The sequence below is a fragment of the Artemia franciscana genome, chromosome 15, assembly GCF_032884065.1.
Source record: "Artemia franciscana chromosome 15, ASM3288406v1, whole genome shotgun sequence".
In the NCBI taxonomy this organism is placed as follows: domain Eukaryota; kingdom Metazoa; phylum Arthropoda; class Branchiopoda; order Anostraca; family Artemiidae; genus Artemia; species Artemia franciscana.
In genome coordinates this window covers 547829-573359 of record NC_088877.1, presented here as the reverse complement: position 1 = coordinate 573359, position 25531 = coordinate 547829, and the positions used below count along the sequence as shown (strand labels likewise).

The window sequence follows — 25531 nt, the reverse complement described above, 5'->3', positions numbered from 1 at the left end:
TTGTTTTAGATAATAGCGGGAAACACCCCTTAAAAGTCAGGGGTCACACCCCTTAACGAAAACCACACTATCAGATTCAGCGTATCAGAGAAACCTACTGTAGAAGTTTCAAGCTTCTATCTACAAAAATGCAAAATTTTATATTTTTCGTCAGAAGACAGATCACGTCTGTTTTTTTTTCAGTGGTGATCGTATCGACCCAGTGGTCCCAGAATATCGCGAGTGGGCTCATTCTAATGGAAATTAAAGTTTTAGTGCCCTTTTTAAGGGGCCAAAAAATTGGAGGGCACCTAGGCACCCTCCCGTGCTCATTTTTTCCCCAAAGTCACCAGATCAAGGTTCTGAGATTACCATTTTATTCAGCATAGTCGAAAAACCTAATAACTATAACTTTGGAGACTACTTAATCCCCCACAGTCCCCGTGGGAGGGGCTGCAAGTTACATACTTTGACCAGTGTTTGCATATATTAATGGTTATTGGGAAGTGTACAGATGTTTTCAGGGGGATTTTTTTGTTGGGGGAGGAGGGTTTGAGAGGAGGGGGTTTAGTAGGGGATCTTTCAATGGAGGAATTTGTCATGGGGGAAGGGAATTTTCATGAAGGAAGCACAGGATTTTCTAGCATTATTAAAAGAAAACAATGAAAAAATAAATATGAAAAAAAATTCAACTGAAAGTAAGGAGCAGCATTTAAACTTAAAACGAACAGAAATTATTACGCATATAGGGTTTACCTCCTCCTTATACTTCACTCTTTACACTAAGGTATTTTTAGTAATTTCAACTATTTGTTCTACGGCCTTTATGATTCAGGGGTCATTCTTGAGGATTTGGGACAAAATTTAAGCTTAAATGTAAAGAGCAAGGTATTGACGAGGGGGTGAACCCCCTCATATATGTAGTAATAATACGCAAATACAAAAGTTATTTCCATAAGTTAATTCGTAAGTTATTCATATTTTTTACTAATAAAAACACTCGTAAAAAATTAAAAGTTCTAGTTGCCTTTTTAAGTAACCAAAAAATTGGAGGGCAACTGGGCCTCCGAATCAACATTTTTTGAAAGTTTCACCGGAATTATCTATTAATCAAATGTCTCGGCTACGCCCTTTCGATATCCAGGAGGCACATAATGTCTAAGCTTAACTTTTCCCTAAGCCTGCTCTGAAAGTCTCAACTAAATACATTCATTAGCTCTTTATATATTGAAGATAAAAGCACTCCTAGTTCTTGACAACGTGCTGAAAGTACTCGTTAACGTTTATTGTTGCAGTTGCGTTCACGAGTAGTCGCAGTGAGAATTAAATCGTAGTCATAAACAGTCATTGTCCCATGTAGGTACAGTCTGCAGTTCGCAAGAGTTTACCATCGCAAGTAGTTATAGTCACAGCTAATTGCAGTAACATGTAATCACACAGCAATAAAATAAAAGCAAATAAAAATTTAGCAACATAGGGAAAGAAAAGCAATTTGAATAAATAAACCTAATGTTTCTTCTCTTGTAAATGCCCTGTGGTGGTGCAATGGGTTTGAGTTTAGCTTGGTAATATGAGCCCCAGAGATAAAACCTTGCTGCAGCAACGCACTGCAGGGAAGACGCAGGGACTTTAGCAGTCAAGAAGCGTCACTAATACGATTACTTTACTTTCTATTCTAAATTTAGATCAACTCTATAGTAAAAAAGACAAAAGAAACGCTTTACTAAAAGAAAAAGTGAAGGGACCGATACATGCTTTGAAGCAAGTAAAAATATGCACGTGAAGCGTGATTGAGGGCTTAGTCTTACATGATTGTATGGCACAAAGGAATAACAACCAAGACCCAGCCCAATATTCACTTAATACCCAAAGGTAGGCAAGTTCATGAATAATAGCTGCAATTTGAACAAAGAGATACACAGCACCCTTGCAAAAGAGTATCCGGGTTGCAGCAGTAGCTAGCAACCTAGAAAGAGACGATCACGTCCATTACTAAGAAATGTAATAGCCAATAACTCCTAAAAATAGGTCTACACTATTAGATCTGCCTTGTATGAAACGCCTATATAGGAAACTCACCGTCCCTTATCTTGAATAACGATGAAATTCTATTGGCTTGAAAAAACAAGATAAGTTTGCTTGAACTTGAACTTTATTTCTTTCTGCTTTTTCTTTCATTCTTAGATAGCGGAGCGCTGGAACATCTTGGAGAGTTATTTACAAAATAAACTTGTAACCCCTAAAGTACGAACTAATCGTTACGCCAACTCATTTGTGCCTTTCTTCACATCATTTTTTAATGCTGAGTCGTAGTGTGTGATTTTTGTTTAAATGTATGATTTTTGTAAAAAAAAAAACTGAATTTAGCTATGCTACGATAGTTTTAAAATATACCGATCTCTCTCTCTCTCTCTCTCTCTCTCTCTCTCTCTCTCTCTCTCTCTCTCTCTCTCTCTCTCTCTCTCTCTCTCTCTCTCTCTCTCTCTAATGGTTCATTTGAAAGAAAATTGATGTGGTTAAAAACCTTTTGTAATAATTTTTTTTTAATAAAAAAATTTCTTACGAAAAACTACAAATTTCCATAACACAGTTTATGACATAGCTTATGTCAAAACATTTGTCACATCTTTGTAATTAACATAAAAATATTTAAAATGAAACAATATTTCTAAAAATCCGGGTTGTAGCGGTAGCTACCAACCTAGTAAAAGACGATAACGTCCAATACTAGCAAATGTTATAGCCCATAACTCCTAAAATGGCGTCAGATCAAAACAAAAAGTACACTGTTAGAACTGCCTCGTCTGAAACCCAAATGTAGGAAACTTGCCATCCCTTGGCTTAAACAACGAAGAAAATCTACTGGCTTGAAAAACAAGATAAGTTGCTTTCACTACGATATTCTGCATATACAGTATCTTTGTTTTTTCTTTCTTTTCCTCAAATAGCGGGGCACTGGAACATCGTAGAGAGCTGTTTATTGGCTAATTTGAAATTAATTGATTTAGTTAAAAAACTTTTGTAATTAAAAAAATTAAATAAAATTAATTTTTGACTAAAAACTGCATTTTTCATGCACAAGATTGATGAGTAACGTCACAATCGTAGTTATATTAAAGAACTAACTATTTATATTAAAAGACCATCATTAGAAGAACAAACCATTGCATATAATGGACTTGGTTAGTTGCCTGAATCTTTGAGGTTGGTCTCTTAATATTCCAAATATGAAAAGCCGTAAGGTTTTTCCTGTTTGTAATCAGGGTTGGATAAAGGATATAAGAGATGATCACATCCCATCTGGGTTGCAACGGTAGCTAGAAATCTAGTAAGAGACGATTACGACCCGTAATAAAAAACAAAATAGCCCATAACTCCTAAAACGTGAGTCAGATCAAAAAACGAAGTAAACTATTTGAACCACCTTGTCCGATGTCCCTATACAGGAAGCCAACTGTCCCTTAGCTTGAATAACGAGGAAAATATGTTATGTTAAAGAACCAACTATGGCAAATAGTAATTTAGGTATTTCAGGGTTTCAGCGGTAGTCTTTAACTAGGGCAAGTCCGGATTGACTACTCCCTCTCAATTTAATAACATGCCAGTACAATATTCTACTATTATGCCATCTAGCTGCAGCTTCCAGACTCTAGGCAATTTTATTCGTGGCCTCCACTTCATACCTCCTCAGTTCATATTTTAATGCTGCTCTCCGCTCTCTTTATGTTCTTCTTGTTTTCATATGATCTATCACTCAGATAAGTCATTTTCAGTAATTGTCCTAGCTACGTTCCTAACTTTCTTCCCTAAGACATCATCAGCAACTTTATTTTAGTAAAATCATTCCATTCATCTTTCAAATAGTCAAATTTTAAAATTTCCAGCTTAGTTTTAACTGTTCCTGGCAATTTTCTCTAAAATTCTCATTTTGGAGTCTTCTAACATCATAGTTCCCGAGAAGTAGCTACCCTTCCAAAATTTCAGCTTTAAATTAGCCCTAGACATTACTAGATGGTGAGGTTTATTTTTAACATCATTAGCAGCACTCCTATGTACCCTGGTATTTTGAATTGATCCTGTCAGTCTTCGGTTTACAATAACATATTTTAAAGGGCTTGCTGTCTTACCATAACGCGAATACCACGCTAACTTTTGGGCCATTTTATGACCGAATACCATATTTTTTGTAACTAGATTGTTATGCCTAAAAAATTTCAGTAGTCTGTAGCCATTACTGTTTTCTTTTCCAAAAACCAAATTTACCAAGGCTAGGATATCATTTCTACCTGGGACCTCGTCAATTTGATCCGGTAACTATAAGTCAAATTCATCTAAGTCACGACTATATCTGTTCGTCGGTATTACAGGGTCAAATACTACTATAACTGATACCCTGTACTTTTTAGTCATAAAATGAGGGATTAGTATACTATTATTAATACCTTTTCAGCCTATACAAGACTTAACAGCTTCCTTATTCATCACGAGCCATCCTCCCTATCTGTGTATGCCATCCTTCCTTCCTGAGTAAATAAATTCAATATCACATAATTCCATGCTTCATATCCCTGTGATATGAGTTTCTGAAGCTCCTGATAGGTCTTATTCGAATCCTCTGAATTCGTAATCGCAATGTCAATACGATAGTTACTTTTAACGTCGTAACATTGCAACTTTCCGTTTTCACATTCTTTAAATCATTAAAATTATTTTGGCCTCAAGTAAGACATCAGTTACGGATACCAGCGCAGGACGAGGATCACCACATATTCTCAAGTCTACACCGAAGCGCTTAAGAAGGTTTAGAAATGGAAAGCAAGAGGGCCTCGGGACCTCCCGCTGATGAATGGAGGCTTGCAATCCAGAGCCCATCTTGATCACAAAATGGTTTTCAGCACTTGCCGATGTTCATCTATCAACAAGAGTCGAAATCCTGCACAGACAATCTCAAGCCTATTACTTCCGACTGATTATATATTGAAACCTACAAATATTATGCTACTATGGGGAGGCAACCTATAGTTGATAAATTAGCTAGGAAAAGGTTTTTCAGCCCGATTATGACCGCCAAATAGACCAATGTCCTAGTTTACTTAATGGACCTAGTTTCAGGGACAAGTTCTCTCCTGGGTCCGTACATCTTATAGAGGTACCCAACATATCTTAAGAACATTCCCTTATCACTACCTGGGGACGCGCTGAGCAGCCTGGGGGAGACCCCTACTGATCATTAGACTCATAAATCTATTATGACAAGCCTAAATCCAACATGTCAAGCCTAAATCTACTATGTAAAGCCTGTAATCTTCTATCAGTCCCAAATCTATCATCTCAATTCCAAATATATTATGTCAAGCTTGAATTGACTATATCAAGCCTATAATCTTCTGTCAATCCCAAATATATTATCTCAATCCTAAATCCCATATGTCAAGCCTCAATCTAATATGTTAAGCCTATAATCTTCCGTCAACCCCAAACTCTATTATCTCAATCCTAAATCTATTATGTCAAGCCTGAATCTACTATGTCAAGCCTATAATCTTCTGTCAATTCCAAAACTATTGTCTCAATCCTAAATTCAATTAAATTAAAAAAAAACAAGTTTTTCAAGTGCAAGTAAGGAGCGACATTAAAACTTAAAACGAACAGAAAGTATTCCGTATATGAAAGGAATTGTCCCGTCCTCAACGCCTCGCTCTTTACGCTAAAGTTTGACTCTTTCTCACATATCTACTCTGCAAACCAATAAAAAACTTCCAGACCCTAGGCAATTTTATTCGTGGCCTCCACTTCACATCTCCTCAGTTCATGTTTTAATGCTGTTTCCGCTTTCTTTATGTTCCTCTTGTTTTCATATGATCTATCACTCAGATAAGTCATTTATGTAGTTTGGAAAATTATTTGACTTTATTTTTGCTCATTCTTGTTAAATTATATATTTAAAATCGGCATAAAAATCCAAACTTTTGCTGCATCTATTGGTATCAAAATTTCATTTTTTAGAGTTTCGTTTACTATTGAACGGGATCGCTCCTTACTTACAATTCGTTACCAGGAACTGTTAGATCGAGGTCTAAGTTTTATTGAAATAAAAAAAAAAAAATACCTCTGAGACTAAAATGTGTTTCGTATGTTAAAGCATTGATTATATCATTGCTTTGCTGTAGTTAATTATCAGGTCATCTCAAATTTGGATGTATAATCTAAAAAGTTTGTATCTAGGTTAGCTAAATTACGCTGTCTAGTTTAGCTAGCGTAATTTAACTACATATATAGATGTTGATATTGCGATATATATTTGATGTTGATGCTGTATATATTAGATGTTGCTATGGAATTGTCCAGGGGAAATTTTGAGCGCAGTTGAAAATGTTTGGTTTTCTTTTTCTGTACGGGGAGAGAGAAATTTTCCGTCGGGAAGATTCTCCATGGGAGAATTCTCTACGACAAAATTCTCTATGAGTGATTTCACGTGGGAGAACCTTTCCATTGGGGAAACGTAAGGAGTTTAATTTCTGGTATGGAGTTTAGCACTAGTATAGAGGAAGGATTTCTGACGTGTTTTGTTAATCAGAATTAACAGAAAAATATTAAATAAAACAAGTCTTTTTTCAAATGAAAGTAGACTCTGGAGAATTTTCAGGCGAAACTGTTATGCGGAAGGAACCATCCATGGAGAATTTTTTTGTGGGGGCGGGTAATTCTTGTGGAAAGGAGAAGGGGATTTTCCAGTATTGTTTGAAAACCGACCTGAAATTAAATAAAAAACTAAGCTGAAAATAAGAAGCAAAATAAAAGCTTTTAACAATCAAAACTCATTCCTTAGAAGAGGGGGGCTACCTCCTCAATGCCTTGTTCTTTACGCTAAAGTTTGACTTTTTCCTCAGTTCTTCAAGAACGACTTCTAAAACACAAGGGCAGTTTATATAAATTAAAAATCTTATTTAAAGTACTAAGAAAGCATAGCGTGAAGAGGGAGGGACTGAGGAGGGGACAGTCCATTTTTTTAATTCAATTTTAAGATATACCTCAGAAGCTATAATTTGTCATTTCTTCTGTCATTTGTAGCCTCCAGCGTATTTCATCGCAAATTTTCTTTTTTTTTCAAACTTTAATCTTGGGCAAGGATTATTAGTTCCTGTCTTTCAACTGACTCAAAATGTCAGGAAGTTATTTGGGATTTAGAGAATTGGAAAGTGTCGTCTCCCGCAAAGATTTCCTTCCTTCATAAAACGACCTCACAACGTCATGTAAACAAGAGACCTGAACTGCTTGAATCTATGATTGTACTAACAAAACCACGTTTTACTTTGTTTTGAGTTTTTTATGGTAAAACCGACGAAAAAATACCTTAAATCGTTATTATTATTGTATTTCTTTTAAGAAAAATTAAAACTTTGGCTCAGATCAACGATTTTAAGTTAAAAATATTTCAAAGAAGTCGTGAGTGTAAAACATATTCTTAAACTCTTGCAACCATGGCCGCATTTTGTTTTCTATAATGCTCACCATTCAACTTTGGCAAAAAAAGATAAAAATAAAACAGGTCAAACCATTGTAAAACTAGAAAATTCGGTAAGGGAATACCTTATTTAAGGTTAAAAACAGATTTTACTTTGTTAGCTAGAATTGGGCTAATTTGATGAAACTACAAAAATGCAACGTTAATTTTGCATTTTACCATATTCATTCCAAATATTCGTTTGGATTTTGGAAGAAAAGAGAGGAATAAGACCAAAATTTTTTGCTACTCCAACAAAATCCTAAACATTTTTTTCAAATTTGTTATACGATTTTGAGTTGGGTTTAACCGAAATTATTAACTAGACAGGTCGCTAAAAAACTTCCTTCGAAGAAATTACAATTTGTGCTACTGAATTTTGGACCTTCACTACCGAATCTCGGAATTGGTACCGAAATCAGATCGAAGTTTTGGATTTTCTCAGGGTCTGCTGAAGCTACTAAGTCTTTTTTTTCGGATTCACTGTAATTTCAAACTTTCGGTCCAAGTTTTCACCGAATCTAAAAAAAGTTTGATATACTACTCTCTCCCTTCCATTTGGACCCCCCTCTCCCCCGTCTGTTAGAATGGAGATAGAAAGTAAAACTAACTTGTACTTACTTACATTTGATAAAATTTCGTCCTAGTTGAGACCTCCAAACTGGCTCTAGTTCAAACACTATAAGGTATTTGCAAAGAGTAATTGCCTATTAATTTCTTCCTCTTTTCCCAAACAAACTGAGTCTAAACCTATTCTGTGTTCTGTCACTCACAAAGAACAAAAATTACTTCAGTATTGTGACACATACTCACTTGAAAGGTACGATATTGTGATTACTGGGTGTTGTTGAGCACAACAACAGGTATCACGAAAACCCAAATCTGAGGGGAAGCGAACACTCGCTTTATTGGAAATCAAGAAATAAAAAGTCAGTAAAAAGAAACGTGATCCTACGGATTTATGTATTTTTTTGCTGTTTCGGGTTTTCCTCGAATTTACGTGTGTTATTATGTAATCCGGGGCCGTCCTAGCAGAGTGGATTGGTACGCTGGCTTTAGGATACTTTATCCAAGAGGGCGAGGGTTCAAATCCTAGTGCACCCAATTATTTATTTTGGAACGGGGTAAGTGGCGTGACTCTGTAAGCTCAGCCAGAGTCGACCCAGCTCTAAATGGACCTAAAGAAATCTGGGAAGGCAAACAGGATGGGTGTGCAAAAGTACTGGATGGCTGTCCTCCATCCCACCATTGCATTTCCTGGTTGAAGGGTTTTGAGACTGAGATCAGCATCGCCGGTTTGGACCTTAAGGGTCTAGTACCGCATCCTTTTCTTTACCTTGATTATGCACTGCGTGTCCTCAGATTTCAAGAGGGCTTTAGGAGACTTGTCTATTTATTGGGATTTGAACAATATGTCGCTTGCTTTTTTGAACAGATTTAAATATCTTTCCTAATAAGAATAATTGGCCGGAGGAAAATTTTCTCTAAAAATCAGCTGTTCACCGCTGGAATAAAAAAAAAGGCTCGGCGTCTGGGCCTACTTTAATGAGTTCATATTTTTAAATAGCTCTACCAGACTCAATTTGTTGGGACTTGAATGATATGTCCTTCGGGGTTGTGTTTAATATATTTATAGATTTATCCTAATAAAAATAATTGGCGTCAGCCATAGGCCCGCAGCCGGAGGAAAATTTCACCAAAAAATTAGCCGTTGAAGAGTTTTATGCTTAGGTTAGTACCTTGTACATTGGCTCATATTGTGAATAAACCATAGCAGTTCTGGTGAAGAATTTTTCAGTCATGGCAGTCCTGCGTAAGTTCCTACACTATTATACTTATGCTTCAAGCAATTCTAATGACATAAATCCAATCTCGACTAATTTATTCTATTCAACTCTCAATAATTGCTGCAAGTAAATTAAAATTTTACTACAATGGATCAGTTACAATTGTGGTAAAGCTTAGTTTAATCTGAGCAAAGAGAGGTTAGGTGACCTCACATTGGCAGGTTCACAGTCATTTAATGCCAATAATGAGAGAAACATGCCTCTCCTATCCAAAGCCGTTTAAAGCAAGGCAAGCTGCCTTGGGAACTGTGTCTGGGGAATTACTCACTTTGAGCAAATTTTCCCCTTTGATTTGGCATTTTTTACTTACATTTAGAAACAAAGATCACATGTTGTCTCGTCAAAGAGACGCCACAAGCCTATTGGAGCAATCGACCCTATTGAAAGTCACTTCTAGGACAAAACTGTGGATATTTAACGCCATGATGGTGTATGTGCCATTTTATGGCAGCAAAACCTGGCCGTTTAAACTTTGTGGAGCAACTAATTGTCACTTCATGGCCACAAAACCTGGCCATTTAAATTTTCTGGAGGCACTGTGTGTCACTTTATGGCAGCAAAACCTGAACGTTTAAATTTTCTGGAGCAACTAAATGCCACTTTATGGCCGCGAAACCTAGCCATTTAAATTTTCTGGAGGCACTATGTGTCACTTTATGGCTGCAAAACCTGAACGTTTAAATTTTCTGGAGCAACTAAATGCCACTTTATGGCCACGAAACCTAGCCATTTAAATTTTCTGGAGGCACTATGTGTCACTTTATGGCAGCAAAACATGGCCGTCTAAATTTTGTGGAGCAACTAATTGCCATTTCATGGCCACAAAAACTGACCATTTAAATTTTCTGGAGGCACTATGTGTCACTTTATGGCAGCAAAACCTGAACGTTTAAATTTTCTGGAGCAACTAAATGCCACTTTATGGCCACGAAACCTAGCCATTTAAATTTTCTGGAGGCACTATGTGCCATTTTATGGCAGCAAAAACTGATCGTTTAAATTTTCTGGTGGACGAAATCTGGAGGTAATCTGCTATAAATGCCTTGAGTCTATTAGGAAGATCAGGTATAATCTAAAAGACCTAGAAAGGACATCATCCACTATTACGACTACAGCTTCGGAAAGTAAATTAATCTGCATTTACAACGTAGTCTAAGTAGTGCAATCAGCTACATTGAAAATTCAAAATATTACCTTTTGTCTTTCCTTTTTTGATCGAGTAGATCGCGGAGGTAACCTCTGTACTTCGGCTCGCTGTCCAAACCTGACCATTTTCATAGCACATCTTTTCGTTTGTTTCATACAACCCAGCAAGGTACCACTCTCTACTGTCTTCTGAGCATACTATAGCACCACCTTGTAGCGGTGTTCGGCATATAGCAGTAAGATCTGGTTGTTTCACAGAAAAACAGAAAGGTTGTGATTTGTTTTTGCATAAATTTTCATCAAATTTCAGGAGATATGATTCTAAATTTGACACCATTCTTGTTATGAAGCAGCGAGAAATACTGTTAGGTAATCCAGCGTACCTAAAAAGAAAGTTTTAAAGTCTACAAGGCAAGACAGACACCTGAAAGATATGTTGAGTACGTTTTTTCGTTTTTGAAATATTTTCATAAAATTTAACACCGTTCTTTTTGTGAGCAGTGAAAAATTACCTCTTGTCCAACAGTTTGTGGTAACGAACTGTAAGTAAGAGCTCAATAGTAACACAAATTCTAAAAAACGAAATTTTGATATCAATAGATACATAAAGGAATCAGATTTTTATGCTGATTTTAAAAATATACAAGTTTCATCAAGTTTAGTTACCCCAATAAAAAAATATGAGCCTGAGAAAAATTTGCCTATTTAAAAAAAAGGGTGAAAAATCTCCTAAATGTAATAGAATCTTAGCGAAAATTAGACCATCAGATTCATCGTATCTGATGACTTGAATGTGGAGGTTTCAAGCTCCTATCTGCAAAAATGTGAAATTTTGTATTTTTTGCCAGAAGAAAGATCACAGATGCGTGTTTTATTTTATTGTTCTGTTTTTTTTCTTTTCCCAGGGGTGATCATATCAACCCCGTGATCCTAGAATGTCACAAGAAAGCTCATTCGAATGGAAATTAAAAGTTCCAGTGCTTTTTATAATTGACCAAAAAAACGTGGAAAGATCTTTCCATGGAAGAATTTTTCATGGGGAAAGAAAATTTCCATGAAGGGGGCACTAAATTTTCCCGCATTGTTTAAGAAAAAAATCAGAAAATAAATAAAAAGAGTATTTCAACCAAAAGTGAGGAACAATATTAAAACTTAAAAAGAAAACAAAATTATTACATATATGAGGGGATTCGTCCCCTCATCAATACCTCACTCTTTACGCTAAAGTACCTTTAGTAATTTAGAAAGAGCTATATATGTAAAGAGTACTGCCTAAGTAAAGAGCGATGCATGGCCACAATGTAATATTTTTTCCGGTCTTTTTTCTTTTAGACCAGGCCAATTCGTATCAAATGAGTTGTCGTAGAAACTTCGAAAAGGGATCATTTGGTTGGGAATCGGAAGAGTTTGTGCATTTTTTGATAGTCAAAAGTTATTGGAGGGAAACTATCACGCCTTCCACGTCCACTATTTCCCCAAACACATCTAATCAAAATTTAAGATAGCCATTTTGTTCAACATAGTTGAAAGGTCAAAAAATTCTGTCTTTGAGGATGACCGCCCCCAGAGCCCTCAGAACAAGGGTTGTAAGTTATGCCCTGGAGGCATATAAGGTTTATATAGAAAGGGTGATCATATAAACATCGGATGAGGCTCACTGAATTGCTAATTACAAGTTTTAGTGCGCTTTATAATATTCAGAATAACGGGAGGGTGTACACCCTCCCACACCTGGTATATTCCCAAAATATATCTGATAGAAATTTCGAGATGGCTATTTGTTGTCGTAGAAACTTCAAAAAGAATCATTCGATTGAAAATTGAAAGGGTTAGTACCCTTTTTCACAGTCGAAAGTGAATGTAGGACATATAACCCCGCTCTCACGCCCACCTTTCCCCAAACCCATTCAATCAAAATTTTAAGATAGCCATTTTGTTCAACTTAGTTGAAAGATTAGGAAATTATGTCTTTGAGGATGACAACCCCACACAGCCCTCAGGGTAAGGACTGTAAGTTATGCCCTGGGCGCATGTAAAGTTTACATAGAAAGAGTTATCGTAAAAACTTGTGAGGGGGCTGATTGGATTGGTAATGCGGAGTCCAAGTGCCCTTTTTAAGATTAAGACTGATTAGAGGGCCGATACTCTCCCATATTTTCCTGAAAAGCATCTGACAGAAATTTGAAAATGGCCATTTGTTGTCGTAGAACCTTCGAAAAAGACTCATTTTATTGGAAATTGAAAGGTCTATTTTTAATAGTCGATAGTGATTGGAGGGTCTAACCCCCTCCAACGCCAACCATTTTCTAAAACACATCCAATCAAAATTTTGTGATAGCCACATTGTTAAACTTAATTGAAAGCTCCAAAAATTATGTCTTTGAGGATGACTACCCCCCTCCCCCTCAGACCTTTTAGGTTGAGGGTTGTTAGTTATACCCTTGGGGCATGTAAGATGTATATAGAAAGGGCAATCGTATAAACTTCAGAGGGGGCTCATTGGATTGCTATTCAGATGTTCTAGTGCCCTGTTTAAGATTCAGAATGATCGGAGAGTGGATAACCCCCACCCCCACATCTCTTATTGTCCCGAAATGAATCTGGTAGAAATTTTAAGATAGAGATTGATGGGGCTAGTACCGTTTTTAATAGGCAAAAGTGATTGGAGGGCAACTAACCCATTCCCGCATGCACACCATTTCCCCAAACACATCCAATCAAATTTTTGGGATAGCCCTTTTGTTCAGCGTAACTCAAAGGAGTAGTGTCCTCTCCATGGTTTTAAACGCATCGCTATCCCTGCTTATAAATACACTCCTACCCCTGCTTTTAAACGCAGCGCTATTCTGTCATTAAATGACAGCCAGCAGGTGCCTATTATGTCATAGAAAATGTTTTTAAGAGATGTAGGTGTCTGTTTTTTAAAAAAGGATCTACAACGGCTAAGACTTCCTTACTCCAGAATTACCATGATTGTTACCTTGTAGAACTTAGGTGTTACGTAATGGGGTTTGCATGTTGCGTAATAGGACTTGTTTGAGGGCTAGGAAAAAAGCTGTTACGTAATAGGGTGTGTTAACTCTTTGTTGTTACGCAATAGGGCTTGTTAGAGGGCCAAGAAAAAGCTGTTGCGCATTAGGATTTACTTGCTTTTTGTTGTTATGTAATAGAGAGTTAATTGTTAGAGAGTCAAAGTAATAGAGAGTCAACTTGTTAGAGAGTCAAAAAACTGTTACGTAACAGGGGTTGTTTTTTTATGGTTGTTATACATAAAAAACCTAAAGGTATGAGGAAAGTCTTTCAGGGGCCTGCTAGTAGGGACCTTCAAGATGCCGGACCCTAATAGTCAATTCCAACATGGCCGTATCATCCAATTTAACCAGGGGCCTAGCATCGATATTAACCGTCAAGACGTATTTCAAGACTTTTCAAGACATTTCAAGACGTTTTTAGGACATTTTTCTTCAATAACTTTTTCAAGACGTTTCAAGACATTTCAAGAAGTTTCTTGAGACATTCTTCAGGAGAATTTTTCAAAAAATTTCGAGATTTTTTTAAGAGATTTTTCTTCAAGGCGTTTTTTCAAGACATTTAAAAAATTTCAAGACATAAGACCTTTCAAAATTTCTTTGGTTGTCACATAATACGGGAATATTTACTTATGTTAAGGATGATGCATCCACACATAGCTTGTTTATTCAGACCTCGTGTGGAATCCTCACTTGTAACTGTAGAGGGCACTCATGTGGGTGCTACAAAATGACAATGCCTCACGTGGATCCTTACATAATACTTTAGAAGATTTCATTCTCTTTGAAGATAGTTTTCTCAGGAGACCCTTATATTCCAAAGATTTTTTGGTCCACATTAAGATTCGAAAGGGTATTTCCACCCAATAAAACTGCACCCTAGACAGAAGGACTGTAAAATTCTGTCTAATATTTTGATTTGACTATTAATTTCTACGAAATAACTAATTCCAGGCACGGGGAAATTCCCATGTACCCCTTAACAAATGATTAAATTGATCGCACGTTTTCAACGCTTTCCAGATGAGAGCGCGAAAGCATCGCTATCCTATTGATTTTCGCTGTATTGGATACACCTGCATGTTAAATCCTTATCAATGTTCTAAAGTGATCTGGACAGGTTTACTTACATAGCAGATGCTAATTAGCATTTGTGTTAGAAATTCGTCACGTAAATGATTACTGATTGAAGTTTTATCCTGGATCAAAAAAATCTAAGAAGGCACATATTTTTTACAGTACATACAAATTATTAAACACACAGAAAAAGCATTATTATAAACACAAATTAAATAAAAACAAAAGAAAAAGCATTATTAAAACACAGAAAAAGCAGTTAAAACTCAAGAAATGAAAAAAAAGAAACGTGAAAACCCTGATATAGGATAAAATGCAAGCATAAACAAACGTAAATTAAAGAAAGACTAGGGTCCTAGCAACCAATTCCAGAGGGGGGGGGGTCATTTTAGACGTAAATTTTAGCCACATTACAAGTTATTTCTGATATATCTTAATGAAAATGCTCCGTTTCTTTCAGCCAAGACTATGCGAATTTCACGACACCGTTACAACATGTGGCTGACCCAACCCCTAGTAAGTAATTCCAGTGGGGCCCCCTAACATCCGATTGCACCGGGAGGCTAGAGACCAGTGACAATGGGGCACTAGCAAAGAATTCAAGCTGGGCCTCTAGCATCCAATTCCAATGGGGGTCCCATAACAACCAATGCCGGTGTTAGCCCTAACATCCGATTCCAATGAGGGGGGCCCTTACAACTGATTATAGAGGCGAGTTTCGGTATTAGAGAGAGATTTAAATCAAATTAAAGGTTATTTCTGAGAGGTTTTAATGGAAAAACCCTCATTTCTTTGAGCCAAGGCTATGCATATGCACGCGACCGTGACGATATTTGATTATCCCACCCTATAAAGCAATTCCAGAGGGGAGAGGTTGAAAATGCCTCATTTCACTGACTGGATGTTATACTTCAGTCCCCTCACCGCTGAATCATTCAATTAAAACCTCCCACCTTAACTTTAAGCGCTTTTACGGAATTCTTGTATTCACCATAGTTTAAAGGGTGTTAAATTTTAGTCCCCTTCCCCAGAAAAATTCTTTTAGCACCCCCACCTTAACTTTAAGCTATTTTATGGAAGTTATTTATTTAAGATAGCTTTGAGCCTTAGATTTCAGTCCCAGCCCCCATCCTCCGAAAAATTTCTTTAACACCCCCTATCTTAACTTTAAACTCTTTTATGGAAGTTATTTATTTACGATAGCTTTTTGGGTGTTAGATTTCAATCCCTCTCCCCCGGAAGTTGAAGGTGGGCGTTTACTATCACCTTCTGCCGTGAAAGACCAATTTTTGACCAAACAGGATAAAAATACCACAGAAATAAATTTTTCATAGTCTAAAGCGTTCAAACAGGAGGTTTTCAGCCACCCTTTCTTGACAAAACAGCTCGGAGGGCGTTTATTGCCATTTTGTGCCATGAAAGGTCAATTTTTGCCGAAACGAGATTAAAATATAAGAATAATCATTTTTTCATAGTCTAAAGCTTTGAAAAAGGAAATTTAAAGCCAATCCTATCTTGACAGACCACCAGAGGGGCTTTTACTGTCATTTTTCCTATAAAAGATCAATTTTTGCCCAAAATAAAAGAAACATCAATTTTTCATAGTCTAAAGCTTTAAAAAAAGAGGTTAAAGCCACCCTATCTTGACAGACCACGACGGAGGGGCGCTGCCAGTTGGTGCCATAAAAGATCAATTTTTGAACGTGTTAGTCCAAGAAATTCACGACATCGTGTAAGACTATGGATGGCCCACAACACTCTCCACCACCTCTCAACGTGATGGTCTTCATGGCAACACACGTCACCTTGACAATATGCGAATGCCCCCTGTGACAGCCCTATGATGCAAATTATCATTCCTAAGACATTTTCCAGATCTTTTCTTAATAAAATTATACTTAAAGTCTATTGATTCATGTTCTATTAGCTGCCTCAATGTGATGTTCTTCACAGCAATTCACGTGGCTAGCTTGTGGCATCTCTTTGATAGATATTATCCTTTCCAAGACGTTTTTCAAGTATTTTCTTGTTAAAAATCATGAATTAAATCCATTGGTTCGTATTTTGGCAAACCAGCCCTTCGGGATAGGCCGTATAATTTCACTCCATCGTCCAACATTATGACCGACCTTCTGGCATTCCTTCATCATTTCTAAGACAGTTTTCAAATATATTTTTTTGAATAAAGCGGTATTCAATTCCGCTTCCCTAATTCAGATCCTTGCTTACAAAGTCTCCCCCTCCAATTCTGCCAGTTCCCAAAAGTGTTCAACCAATTTCAAAGCTTGCTCTGGTTGCGTCAGTTCTAGTTCCCCCACTTCCTTCCTCAATTCCACAATTCCGGTTCCACAAATTCTGCTCCAATTTCCGTCAATTTCAAGATTTCTTGTGCAGCTGCCTTCGTGGTAACCTATGGATGGTCATTAACAATAGTTAGTTTATTGTACAGTTTTAATCAGTATCATTTTTAAATAGGAAGGATAAACACTCTAATTGAACTTGTTCCGTGCTGATTTTGTTCGTGGAACTAGTGGCATGCTGATTTTTGTTCGTGAAACATGTTAAACGTTGATTTGGTTATCGTTAAACTTGTACATTGATTTTTCACATCGTGAAACTGGTTTTGTTCATGGAACTTGATGTCAGCTGATTTTCGTTAGTGAAACCTGTTACATGTTGATTTTTCTCCTCGTGAAACTTGTACATTAATTTTTCTTCTTGTGAGACTGATTTTGTTCATGGAACTTGTTGCGTGGTGATTTGTGTTGGTGGTGCTTGTCGCGTGCTAATTTTTGTTCGTGAAGCTCCTTACATCTTAATTTTTCTCTTCATCAAACTTGCAAATTGATTTTTCGTCTCGTGAAACTGATTTTGTTCATGTAACTTGTTGCATGCTGATGTTTGTTCGTGAAACTTTTAGAATGTCGTTTTTTCCACGCAAAATCTATTTTCTTCATGGAACTTATTGCGTGCTAATTTTTTCACGTGAAACTTATTCCATGTTGATTTTCCGCTTCGTGAAACTTGTACATTGATTCTTCTCCTCGTGAAACTGATTGGTTCATTGAACTTATTGCGTGCTGATAACTGTCCAAGGAGCTTGTTGAATGCTGATTTGTGTTCGTGGAACTATCTGCACGTTGTTTTTTCTCTTCGAGAAACTTGTACATTCACTTTTCTCCTCGTGAAACCTATTTTGTTCATGGAACTTGTTGTGTGATAATTTCTGTTCGTGGAGCTTGTTGCATGCTGATTTTTGTTTGCGTAACTTGTTGCATGTTGATTTTTTCTCCTCATGAAACTTGTACATTGATTTTCCTCTTCGTGAAACTGATCTTGTTCATGAAACAAGTAGCGTGAAAATTTTTGTTCGTGGAGCTTAATTCGCCCTTATTTTCGTTCTTCTTGCATATTGGTTTTTCTCTTCGTGAAACTTGTGAATTAGTTTTTCTCCTAGTTGAACCAATTTGTTCGTGGAACTCGTTGCATCTTGATTTTTCTCTTAATTTAACTTTTACATTGATTTTCTAATCGTGTAATTATTTTTGTTCATGGACTTTTTTACATGCTAGTTTATACTCATTTTTTTTTCCATGAAACATATGTATTGATTTTCTGCTCGTGAAACTGATTTTGTTCATGGAACTTGTTGTTTGCAATTTTTTGGTCGTGGAACTTGTTACATGCTGATTTTTGTTCGTGAAACTGGTTGCACTTTGATTTTTCTCCTTGTGAAACTGATTTTGTCCATGGAACTTGTAGCCTGCTGAGTTCTGTTTGTGCAACTTGTTGCACCTTTATTTTTGTTCGTGGAACAGGTTGTATGCTAATTTTTGTTCGTGAAACTTGCTGCATGTTGTTTTTCTCCTCTTAAGACTTGTGCGTTCATTTTTCTTCTTGTGAGACTGATTCTGTTCATTGAACTCAGTACGTACTAGTTTTTGTTAGTGAAACCTGTTTTATCTTGATTTTTTTCTTCGTGAAACTCGCACATTGATTTATCTCCTCGTGTCGGAACTTGTGGCGAGCCAATTTCTGATCGTGGAAATTTATGCATGCTAATTTTTTGTTCGTTTAACTCGTTGCTTATTGATTTTTCTCTTCCTGAAACTGATTTTGCTCAAAGAATTGGTTGCATGCTGATTATTACTCGCGGAATTTTTTGCTTGCTGATTTATAATCGTAAAATTCTTTGCATGTTTGGTTTTCTCTTATTGAAACTTGTACGATTGATTTTTCTCCTCGTGAAACTGATTTCATTCAATGAACTTGTTGCGTGCTGATTTTTCTTCGTGAAACTTGCTTTGTGCTGATTTTTGTTCGTGAAACCTGTTGCATGTCGATTTTTCTCTTCAGGAAAATTGTACATTTATTTTTCTTCTCGTCGAACTGATCATATTCATGGAACTTGCTGCCTGCTGATTTTATTTCGTGAAATTTGTTGCATGTTTATTTTCCCTCGTGAAACTTGTACAGTGATTTTTCTCTTCGTAAAACTGATTTTGTTCATGAAACTTATTCTGTGCTGATTTTGTTCATGGAACTTTCTGCGTGCTGTATTTATTTCGTGGAGCTTTTTGTGTGCTGATTTTTTTCATGAAACTTTTAACATATTATTATTCTTTTCGTGTAACTTATACATTGATTTTTCTCCTCTTGAAATTGATTCATTCATGGGATTTGTTGCGTGCTAATTTTTTTTCTTGAAACTTAATTTATCATGATATACTAGTAGGTTAGGTTAACCTAACATACACTGGGTAGGTTTGGTTAAGTTAGGCTAGATGACGAGTCAAAAAGTTCCGCGAATAAGATTTTCAAAAGAGAAATAATAGCATGTAACAAGTTTCACGAACAAAAATCTGCACGTGAAATGGACTTTGTTCATGGAACTTTTAACGTGCTGATTTTTGTTCATGGAAGTTGTTTCGCCCTGACTTTTGTTCGTGGAACTTGCTGCATAATGATTTTTGTTCATGAAACTTATTAAGTATTGGTTTTTCCCTCGTGAAACTTTTACATTAATTTTAGTCCTCTTGAAGCCGAGTTCGTTTGTGGAACACGTTGTGTGCTGATTTGTTCGTGAAACTTGTTGCATGTTGATTTGTCTTTTCGTAAAACTTGTACATTGATAATTTTCCTCGTGAAATTGATTTTATTCATGGAACTTGTTGCGTGCTGATACTGATCGTAGAGCGTGCTGCATGCTAATTTTTGTTGCATGCTTATTTTCGTTTGTGGAACTTCTTACGTGCTACAAGATAACCCAACATGGAACAAGCTTCACGAAAAACACGGTATATACAGCATGTAAAAAATTTCATGAACAAAACCAGTTACACGATTAGAAAAATCAATGTAGAAGTGTCACAAACAGAAAAATCAACTTGTAACAAGTTTTAAGAACAAATATCAGCACGCAATAAGTTCCAGGAACAAAAAGAAACACGCAACAGGTTTCATGTCTAAAATCAATTTCATGAAGAGTATAAATCAATATATAAGTTTCACAAAGAGAAAAATCAACACGTAACAACTTCCACGAACAAAAATCAGCACGCAAAAAGTTCCACGAACAAAAACCAGCAAGCAACAAGTTCGATGAGCAAAATTAGTTTACGAGGAGAAAAATGAAAGTACAAGTTTCACGAAGAAGTAATTAACACTCAAGAAGTTTCACGAACAAAAACTAGCACATGACAAGTTCCATGAACAAAATCAGTTTGACGAGGAGAAAAATAATATAAAAGTTTCACAAAGACAAAATTAACATTCAACAAATTTCACGAAAAAAATCAACATTCAACAAGTTCCACGAAAAAAAAACAGCATAGAATAAGTTCCATGAACAAAATCAGTTTGATGAGGAGAAAAATCATTGTACAAGTTTCACGAGGGGAAAATAAACATTCAACAAATTTCACGAACGAAAATCAGCACGCAACAAGTTCGATGAACAAAACAAATTTCACGATTAGAAAAATCAATGAAAAAACGATGAGATAACTAACGTATAACAAATTTCACGAGCAAAAATCAGCATGCAACAAGTTCCACGAACAAAAATCAGCACGCAACAAGTTCCATGTGAGTGTTTATCCTTGCAATGTAAAAACGATACTTATCGAAACGTATAATAAACTAGCTTTTGTCAATGGCCAGCTATAGATTACCACAGAGGCAGATGCATAAAAAACTATAGAATGAAAGGAACTTGGAGCTAATTGGAGGAATCGGAATTGTGAAACTGGGGACGAATTTGGGGGAACCGGAACTGAATACAAACAAGGGCTGGATTTGCAACTGGCTGAACCGGGAAAACTGGCGGTATCGGAGATAAAACGGTTATAACTGAGGGTCAGAAGTAGAGGAAGTGGAATTAGATATCCCCTTATTAGAAAAATATGTGAAAAATGTCTTAAGAATGATGATGGGGTGCCAGAGGGTCAGTCACAGCATGGCACAATGCCGTGAAATAATATGGTGTATCACAGGGGGTTGGCTTATAAAAAAAACGAACCAATGGAATTAATGCATTTTTAACAAGAAAATATTTGGAAAATGTGTAAGGAATGATAATATGAATCATAGGGATTCAAAGAGCTGGCCAAATATTGGCATGGTGACGTGAATTACCACGGTGGGCATCGCAGTGAGGGGTAACTTACAAAAACACGAATCAATGGAGTTCAATCATAATTTTTAAAAGAAAATGTCTGCAAAATGTCTTAAGAATACCAATACGTATCATAGGGCTGCCACGGGAGACCGCACATATTGTTATGGTGACTTGAATATGCATAGTCTTGACTAAGGGAAATCAGGGATTTTTCATTGAAAACTCTCAGACATAACTCTTAATTTGGTTCAAATGTATCCCTAATAACAAACTTCCCCTCTAAAATTGTCTCCTATCCCCTCCCCCTCGGTTGGAATTGGATGTTAGGACCCCACCAGAATTGTTTGCTATGGACTCCAGTTTTAATCGGATGTTAGGGGCCACGCTGGAATTGCTCCCTAGGGTACCATTGGAATTGGTTTTTAGGCCCCTCTCTCTGTGGAATTGGATGTTAAGGGTCTCGCTGGAATTGTACGCTAGGGGGTAGGTCAGCAACATATTGTTATGGTGGCGTGCAATTTGCATAGTCTTAGCTCAAAGAAACGTGGCATTTTCACTAAAACCTTTAAGAAATAACTCTTAGTATGACTTAAATCTACCTCTAATACCCCCCCTCTGAAATTAGTTGGTAGGACTCCCGTCTTTTTACTTCACGCTTGCATTTGCTTATACTTTATCTTACATCAGGTTTTTTCACGCTTCTATTTTTCAATTTGTTGAGTTTTAACTACTTTTTTGTGTTTTAATAATACTTGTAAATTGGTTTTTATTAAAATTTATTAAAATTTGTATGTACAATAAAAAGTCCGTGTCTGTTTACATTTATTGATTCAGAATAAAAACTTCAATGCGTAATCTCTTACGTGATCACTTTAGAACATTAATAATGCTGTAACATGCAAATGTATCTAATATAGCAAACATCAATAGGATTAGGATGCTTTTGCGGTCTCATTCGAACTTTCTTGTGGATAAAAATCTTTTGAATATAAGAGACCCCTGAGAAAAACTTCGTCAAAGAAAATGAAATCTTTTAAATTATTATGTAAGAAACGACGTCTGCATTATCATGAAGTAACACCCACGTGCACCCCCCACAGTTACAAGCGGGAATTCCCCATGGGACCTGAAGAAACAAGTCACAGGTAATTGCGTCATCCTTAACATAAGCAGATTCCCTTGTTACATGACATCCAAAGAAATCTTGAAATGTCTTCAAAATTCTTTTAACGTCTTGAAAAAACGCCTTGAAGAAAAATATCTTAAAAAAGCTTTGAATCGTCTTAAAATATTTTGAACAACGTCTTGAAAAAATGTCTTAAAAGCATCTTGAAATATCTTTTGAAAAACCGCCCTGAAGAAAAATATTTGAAGAGAACGTCTTGAAATGTCTTGAATCGTCTTGGAAAATGTCTGGAAAAAATGTATTAAAAAGCGTCTTGAAATGTCTTGTAAAGTCTTAAGAAACATCTTGACGGTGAAATTGGATGCTAGAGGGACCCGGCGGAATTGGATATTAGGGTCCCGTTGTAATTAACTGCTAGGGTTCCCCGCTCGATTTGACTGCTAGGGCATCTAGGGCCCCCGGTTGAAATGGTTGCTAGGGCCGCCGAGGGTTAGGCCAAGGGCCTGATGAAGTTGGATGCTAGGGCCGCACTAGAATTGGATGCTAGGGCCCTCTGTGGTTAGGTTAGGGCTCCCCATCAAATTGGATGCTAGGAACCCGATGGAATTGGAAGGAACGCCCCGTTGGAATTGACTGCTAAGGCCGCTAGGACCCCCGGTTGAAATAGTTGCTAGAGTCCCCAGTTGTTAGGTCTGGTTAATTAGGCCAGGCCCCTGGTGGTTAGTTTAGGGCCTCCGATGAAACTGGATGCTAGGATCCAGATGGAATTGAAAGCAAGGGCCCTTTAGAATTGACTGCTAAGGTGCCTAGCGCTCCCGGTTGAAATAGTTGTTAGGGTTCGGTTGTTAGGTTAAGTTAGGGTCCCTGATGAAATTGGATGCTAGGACCGTTGGTTAGGTTAGGGGCTACTCCTGGAATTGGATTCTAGGGCCGTGGCAATGGACTGCTAGGGTCCGGTGTCAACAACCATGGAAAAAACATTCCCTATTACGTAACAACGTTTTTCCTGGCGCTCTAACAAGTTCATTACGCAATGGCGAAAAGCTAACAAACCCGATTACGTAACAGTGTTTTCCATGGACCTGTAACAAGTCCTATTACATAAAGTGCAAACCCTATTACGTAACATATAAACTCTATTAGGTAATAATCACGGTAATCCTGAACAGATTAAGCCCTGGCCCTCGTAGGTCTTTTTTAAACATAACAGACACCTGCATCTCATAGAAATCATTCCCTGTGACGTAACATGCACCTGCTGGTTGACATTGAATGACATGATTGGGTTGTGTTTAAAACCAGGAGTAGGGATGCGTCTAAGAACAGGGACAGGGATATGTTTAAAACCATGGAGAGGATACTAATGAAAGGTCCGAAGATTATGTCTCTAAGCATGACTGGCCCTCCACAGCCTTCAGGGCAAGGTGCATAAGTTATGCCCTGGGGGAATACAAGGTATCATAGGCAGCACAATAGCACTGCCTAATCAACAGCTATGTGGGCACAACCTGTTATTTATTTTATTTTTTTAATTTTGACCAGGGCACTTCGTATCGAAGGAGTTGACATAGAAACTTCAAAAAGAGCTCATTCGAATAAAAATTGAAAGGACTAGTTCCATTTTCAATAGTTGAGAGTGATTGGAGGGTGACTAGCCCCTCCCACGCCTAATATTTCCCCAAAAACACATTCAATCAAAATTTTTAGATAGCCATTTCGTTCAATATAGTTGAAAGATCAGAAAATAATGTCTTTGAGGATGACAACCCCTTCCCCCCAGGGCAAGAGTTGTAAGTTATGCCCTGAAAGCATTTAAAGTTTATATAGAAAGGTTGATCGCATAAGCTTTGGAGCGAAATCATTCGATTGGTAATCAAAAGTTCTAGTGCCCTCTTCAAGATTCAGAGCGATTGGAGGGTGGATACCCCCCCCCTCTACACCTCGTATTTTCCCAAAACGTATCTGGTGAAAATTTTGAGATGACCATTCCTTGTCGAAGAAACTTCGAAAACATCTCATTTGATTGGAAATCGAAAGAGACAGTACCCTTTTAATTTATTCAAAAGTGATTGGAGGGTAACTAGCTCCCTCCCCCAACTAGCATTTCCCCAAACATATCCAATAAAAATTTTGAGATAACCATTTTGTTTAACGTAATTGAAAGGTATGAAAATTATGTTTTTGAGGATGCCCCCCCCCCCAAAAACCCTTAGGGGGGTTTTAAGTTATGTCCTGGGATGTATAGGGTATATATAGAAAGGGTGATCGTATAAACTTTGGAAGGGGCAAATTTGGTTGGTAATCAGAAGTTCTAGGGCTCTTTATAAGATTCAGAGTAATCGGAGGTCCAATACTCCCCACCCCACACACACACACAACTCGTACAAGTCGTACAAATAACACTCTAACTTTTAGGGAGTTCAAAGAAACGGTGGTTCAAAACTTATTTGCGGCGACTTTTTTTTTAAGTTTTACTTGCTTGTCCAGAATAATATTTGTTATTCTAAAGATTCATTTAAATCTCTGTTTGTTTCGGGGTTTATTTACTGATTTGTAGTTAACTCAGCCATGATATAATAGATTTAAGATTTAGACAATAGGATTGGCAAAGTAGATTTAAGCTTAACACAATAGATGTAGGCTTGGAATATTAGATTTATGTCTGAAATAGTAGATTCAGGCAAGTTATAATAGATTTAAGATTTAGATACGAAGATTGACAAAGTAGATTTCGGTCTAGCATCATAGATCTAGGCTTGAAATGTTAGACTTATGTCTAAAATAGTAGATTCAGCTATGATATAAAAGATTTAGATAATAGGATTGATAAAGTAGATTTAGGCTTAACATAATAGATATAGGCTTGGAATATTAGACTTATGTCTGAAATAGCAGATTCAGGCATGGTATATTAGATCTAAGATTTAGAGAATAGGATCGACAAAGTATATTTAGGCTTAACATAATGAATGTAGGCTTGGAATATTAGAAATAGGTTTTTACAGAGGATAATAGAACTTGTTTGTGTTTTCTTTTTTCTTTATTTTACAGTCTAATTTAAAAGGAAAGTTGTAATTTAATACAACTATTAATTGGTTGCATTAGTTAGTTAAGTATTAGGTAACATGCAAGGTTTTGGTAGTGGAAAACAGAACTTGTAATTGCTATCTTTTTCTTTATTTTACATTCTAAATTAAATTGAAA

General features: G+C 36.7%; 1 protein-coding gene across 1 annotated transcript in view; it reads right to left on the bottom strand.

Annotated features, from left to right (window-relative positions):
- LOC136036670 (serine protease nudel-like) overlaps positions 1 to 25531 on the bottom strand; it is a gene marked incomplete in the record, with an annotated part of 142155 nt that overhangs the window by 6916 nt on the left and 109708 nt on the right. The window contains 1 exon segment of the mRNA XM_065718978.1: positions 10525 to 10859. Coding sequence (XP_065575050.1) covers positions 10525 to 10859 — 335 coding nt within the window.